Source organism: Oncorhynchus gorbuscha, unplaced genomic scaffold (genome assembly GCF_021184085.1).
Source record: "Oncorhynchus gorbuscha isolate QuinsamMale2020 ecotype Even-year unplaced genomic scaffold, OgorEven_v1.0 Un_scaffold_2910, whole genome shotgun sequence".
Lineage (NCBI taxonomy): Eukaryota > Metazoa > Chordata > Actinopteri > Salmoniformes > Salmonidae > Oncorhynchus > Oncorhynchus gorbuscha.
This window is the reverse complement of record NW_025747297.1, coordinates 49001-55000: the sequence shown is the minus strand read 5'-3', so window position 1 is coordinate 55000 and position 6000 is coordinate 49001. Positions and strand designations below refer to the sequence as shown.

Genomic DNA, 6000 nt, shown 5'->3' with positions numbered 1-6000 from the left:
TGTCGTTGATTAGAAGCTGGGGTAGCTTGTTCTGTTCCAAATCAAGGTAATGGAGGCCGTTGATCCGGGCTGGGGTAGTTTGTTCTGTTCCAAATCAAGTGTTAGTAGGGCTGTCGTTGATTAGGAAGCTGGGGGGTAGCTTGTTCTGTTCCAAATCAAGTGTTAGGGCTACCGTTGGATTAGAAGCTGGGGTAGCTTGTTCTTGTTCCAAATCAAGTGTTAGTAGGGCTGTCGCTTGATTAGGAAGCTGGGGGTAGCTTGTTCTGTTCCAAATCAAGTGTAATGGAGGCCGTTGATTAGTAAGCTGGGGGTAGTTTGTTCTGTTCCAAATCAAGTGTTAGTAGGGCTGTCGTTGATTAGGAAGCTGGGGGTAGCTTGTTCTGTTCCAAATCAAGTGTTAGGCTGCCGTTGATTAGGAAGCTGGGGTAGCTTGTTCTGTTCCAAATCAAGTGTTAGTAGGGCTGTAGATTGATTAGGAAGCTGGGGTAGCTTGTTCTGTTCCAAATCAAGTGTAATGGAGGCCGTTGATTAGGAAGCTGGGGGTAGCTTGTTCTGTCCCAAATCAAGTGTAATGGAGGCCGTTGATTAGGAAGCTGGGGGTAGCTTGTTCTGTCCCAAATCAAGTGTAATGGAGGCCGTTGATTAGGAAGCTGGGGGTATTTGTTCTGTTCCAAATCAAGTGTAATGGAGGCCGTTGGATTAGGAAGCTGAGGTAGCTTGTTCTGTTCCAAATCAAGTGTTAGGCTGCCGCTGATTAGGAAGCTGGGGTAGCTTGTTCTGTTCCAAATCAAGTGTTAGTAGGGCTGTCGTTGATTAGGAAGCTGGGGTAGCTTGTTCTGTTCCAAATCAAGTGTAATGGAGGCCGTTGATTAGGAAGCTGGGGGTAGCTTGTTCTGTCCCAAATCAAGTGTAATGGAGGCCGTTGATTAGAGGTAGGGTAGCTTGTTCTGTTCCAAATCAAGTGTGGAGGGGCGTTGATTAGGAAGCTGGGGGTAGCTTGTTCTGTTCCAAATCATGTAATGGAGGCCGCGATTAGGAAGCTGGGGGTAGCTTGTTCTGTTCCAAATCAAGTGTAATGGAGGCGTTGATTAGGAAGCTGGGGGTAGCTTGTTCTGTTCCAATCAAGTGTAATGGAGGCCGTTGATTAGGAAGCTGGGGGTAGCTTGTTCTGTTCCAAATCAAGTGTAATGGAGGCCGTTGCAATGATGGTGATCAAGTCTGATAAACAGCTTCTGTTGTTCCTGTCATTCTTCTCATTGGTTGATCCTGGGCGTTATGCTGTATTCTGACGTCCCCTCCTACTTCTCCCCCTCCCTCTCTGTCTCTCTTTTCTCTCACAGGTGTCCAGCCTCCCTTCATCACCTCCGCCACCACCTCAGTCTGCAGTCTCCCTCTCTCCCTCCTCTCACCCCATTCTGTCCCCCCTGGAAGAGGACAACATCCTACCCCAGACCACCCTAGTTCCAACTAGACTACAATCCAACATCCTACCCCAGACCACCCTAGTTCCAACAAGACTACAATCCAACATCCTTCCCTCCCACCTCTTCCCAAACAGACGAGGGGGGAGAGGAGCCGCCCCCTCATCCCCTCCCCCTCCCAACATGCAGCCTCAGGGCCCACTGTATGTAAGAGCCATGGTACAGCCCATCCCTAGATTGAAATCTTGAACCACTCCAGTTGTACTTTACTGAGTAATGAAGTGAAGCTAAATGTTCTGATGTGAAACTGGGCTGGACCAGCACTGAACGGACAGGGAGAGAACAGGATGTGACCTCAGCATCAGCCCACCTCACTTCCTGTTCATCTCAGCTAATAGGAAGACTGGATCACAGGCCTCAAATTCCACAATCACTCAATCAAACTTTATTTATAAAAGCCTTTTACAGCAACATTTCTCACAAAGTGCTTTACGGTAGTCACCTTAGTAAACCTATTTCTGACTTCCAGAGAGCAGGCAGCGGCACAGTGTCAAGGGAAAATCTCCTTACAAGTGGAGATGTGTTAGCTAACCTCTGACCTCTGACCTGTGTCTGGGCTTGGCTGCTTGTTGGATCCAGGCTGTAGTATTGAATCTAGTGGCTTCTACTGACCGTAGCTAGGGCGTCAGCTTCAGAATGTTCTATTAGGTTCTAGTACGTTCTAATAGGATCTAGTATGTTCTGTTATGTTCTATTAGATTATAATATGTTCTCTTAGGTTCTAGAATGCTCTATTAGGTTCTAGTATTATGTTCTAGTAGGTTCTAGTAGGCTCTACCAGGCTGTCTCTGGCCCTGTGCTGTGGCCTCCTGGCCTGTGGCCCTCCTCTCTGGCTCTAGCTTTGGGCGAGGCCCACGGTTCTCCCCTACCCTGCTCAACCTCCACCATTAGCCCCTCCCCTCGCCACGGCTGTCCTTCCCCCCCGCCCCCGCCCCCCACCCTTCCTCCCCTCCCATCACCACCACTCCCCCATCATCACCATCACCCCCCACCCTCTCAACCCCCATCTCACCTCCCATCTCACCCCCAATCCCTCCCTCCCTCCTCCCCTGTGTGGTCACCATGACGACCACTCCCACTGCTCGTGAGCATCTCCTAGTGGTGAGGAGGCGCAACCCACACATGCGTTATACTCTCTAGCCTGAAAAGCCCCTGCGCTCCCTCTCAGCCCAGGGCGGTGATGGCATTGGCCCTAGGGGTCACGGCGGGAAAGGTCAGCTGGTGAACGGTCAGGGGTCGGAGGTCATGGAGAGGGTCATGGTGGCCCGGGCTACAAGGGCCAATAGCGACACGGACCTGGTGACCTCGGAGAGCAGGTCATCGCTGACTGCGTCGACATACGAGTTCACGATGGGGCGAGGCCAAAACCTGGTCATCAACTGGGACATCAAGGAGGAAGTGGACGCCACGGACTGGATCGGACTCTACCACATCGGTGAGACACAGGAAGGACTAGACCATCTTCGGAGGAAGAAGGGGTAGGGGGTCAAGTTGTGTCAAGTTTTCCTTTATTGTCCCATTCCCAGGAAGTTGTACATTCATTTAGTTACTTCACATTTTAAAAACACACAAATCAATCATAGAACAAGATCCTCAATGGAGACCAAGGACGGGGAAGAGAGGAGGGAGGGAGATAGGATGAGAGGGAGGACGAGAGGGGGAGGGAGGTAGGGGGAGGATGGGGAAGGGAGGTAGGGTGAGAGGGGAGGATGGGGAAGGGGGTAGGGTGAGAGGGGGAGGATGGGGAAGGGAGGTAGGGTGAGAGGGGGAGGATGGGGAAGGGAGGTAGGGTGAGGTAGGGTGAGAGGGGGGGGATGGGTAAAGGGAGGTAGGGTGAGAGGGGAGGATGGATAAGGGAGGTAGGGTGAGAGGGGAGGATGGGGAAGGAGGTAGGGTGAGATGGGGAGGATGGGGAAGGGAGGTAGGGTGAGTTGGGGAGGATGGGAAGGGAGGTAGGGTGAGTTGGGGAGGATGGGGGAAGGGAGGTAGGGTGAGATGGGGAGGATGGGGAAGGAGGTAGGGTGAGATGGGGAGGATGGGGAAGGGAGGTGAAAGCACTACGTGCGTGGAATGCTGAATACAACAGGTGTAGTAGCCCTTACAGTGAAATGCTGAATACAACAGGTGTAGGTAGACCTTACAGTGAAATGCTGAATACAACAGGTGTAGGTAGACCTTACAGTGAAATGCTGAATACAACAGGTGTAGTAGCCCTTACAGTGAAATGCTGAATACAACAGGTGTAGGTAGACCTTACAGTGAAATGCTGAATACAACAGGTGTAGGTAGACCTTACAGTGAAATGCTGAATACAACAGGTGTAGGTAGACCTTACAGTGAAATGCTGAATACAACAGGTGTAGGTAGACCTTACAGTGAAATGCTGAATACAACAGGTGTTGGTAGACCTTACAGTGAAATGCTGAATACAACAGGTGTAGGTAGACCTTACCGTGAAATGCTGAATACAACAGGTGTAGGTAGACCTTACCGTGAAATGCTGAATACAACAGGTGTAGGAGACCTTACAGTGAAATGCTGAATACAACAGGTGTAGGTAGACCTTACAGTGAAATGCTGAATACAACAGGTGTAGGTAGACCTTACAGTGAAATGCTGAATACAACAGGTGTAGGTAGACCTTACAGTGAAATGCTGAATACAACAGGTGTAGGTAGACCTTACAGTGAAATGCTGAATACAACAGGTGTAGGTAGACCTTACAGTGAAATGCTGAATACAACAGGTGTAGGTAGACCTTACAGTGAAATGCTGAATACAACAGGTGTAGGTAGACCTTACAGTGAAATGCTGAATACAACAGGTGTAGTAGACCTTACAGTGAAATGCTGAATACAACAGGTGTAGGTAGACCTTACAGTGAAATGCTGAATACAACAGGTGTAGGTAGACCTTACAGTGAAATGCTGAATACAACAGGTGTAGGTAGACCTTACAGTGAAATGCTGAATACAACAAGTGTAGTAGACCTTACCGTGAAATGCTGAATACAACAGGTGTAGTAGACCTTACAGTGAAATGCTGAATACAACAGGTGTATGTAGACCTTACCGTGAAATGCTGAATACAGCAGGTGTAGGTAGACCTTACAGTGAAATGCTGAATACAACAGGTGTAGGTAGACCTTACCGTGAAATGCTGAATACAACAGGTGTAGGTAGACCTAACCGTGAAATGCTGAATACAACCGGTGTAGTAGACCTTACCGTGAAATGCTGAATACAACAGGTGTAGTAGACCATACAGTGAAATGCTGAATACAACAGGTGTAGGCAGACCTTACAGTGAAATGCTGAATACAACAGGTGTAGTAGACCTTACCGTGAAATGCTGAATACAACAGGTGTAGGTAGACCTTACCGTGAAATGCTGAATACAACAGGTGTAGTAGACCTTACAGTGAAATGCTGAATACAACAGGTGTAGTAGACCATACAGTGAAATGCTGAATACAACAGGTGTAGGTAGACCTTACCGTGAAATGCTGAATACAACAGGTGTAGTAGACCTTACAGTGAAATGCTGAATACAACAGGTGTAGTAGACCATACAGTGAAATGCTGAATACAACAGGTGTAGGTAGACCTTACCGTGAAATGCTGAATACAACAGGTGTAGGTAGACCTTACCGTGAAATGCTGAATACAACAGGTGTAGTAGACCTTACCGTGAAATGCTTACTGACAAGCCCTTAACCAACCATGCAGTTTTAAGAAAAATAAGTGTTAAGTAAAAAATATAAAATAAAAGTAACAAATAATGAAATAGCAGCAGTAAAATAACAGTAGGAAGGCTAAATACAAGGGGTACCGGTACAGAGGCAACGTGTGGGGACACAGGTTAGTTGAGGCAATATGTACATGTAGCTAGAGTTAAAGTCACTATGCATAGATTATAAACAGAGAGCAGCAGCAGCGTAAAAGAGGTGGGGAGGAGGAGAGGAGGAGGGAAGAGGAGGGAAGGACGGGAGAGGAGGGAAGGACGGGAGAGGAGGGGGAGGGGGAGAGGAGGATAGGAGAGGAGAGGAGAGGAGAGAGGAGAGGAGAGGAGAGGAGAGGAGAGGGAGAGGGAGAGGAGAGGAGAGAGGAGAGGGAGGAGAGGAGAGGAGAGGGAGGAGAGGAGAGGAGAGGAGAGGAGGAGGCAAGGACAGGAGGGAGAGGAGGGGAGAGGAAGAGGAGGAGAGGAGGCAAGGACAGGAGGGGAGAGGAGGAGAGGAGAAGAGAGGAGAGGAGAAGAGGAGGCAAGGACAGGAGGGGAGAGGAGGAGAGAGAGGAAGAGGAGGCAAGGACAGGAGAAGAGAGGAGGAGGAGGGGAAGAGGAGGCAAGGACAGGAGGGGAGAGGAGGGGGAGAGGAAGAGGAGGCAAGGCCAGGAGAAGAGAGGAGGAGGAGGAGGGGAAGAGGAGGCAAGGACAGGAGGGGAGAGGAGGGGAGAGGAAGAGGAGGCAAGGACAGGAGAAGAGAGGAGGAGGAGGGAAGAGGGAGGCAAGGACAGGAGAG

At 49.6% G+C, this 6000-nt stretch overlaps 1 protein-coding gene across 1 annotated transcript in view; it reads left to right on the top strand.

Moving 5' to 3' along the window:
* Positions 1-2543: 2543 nt before the first annotated feature.
* The window catches only part of LOC124027038 (E3 ubiquitin-protein ligase HECW2-like), a gene marked incomplete at its 3' end in the record, with an annotated part of 42698 nt that continues 39241 nt past the window's right edge, over positions 2544-6000 (top strand). The window contains 1 exon segment of the mRNA XM_046339595.1: positions 2544-2916. Coding sequence (XP_046195551.1) covers positions 2544-2916 — 373 coding nt within the window.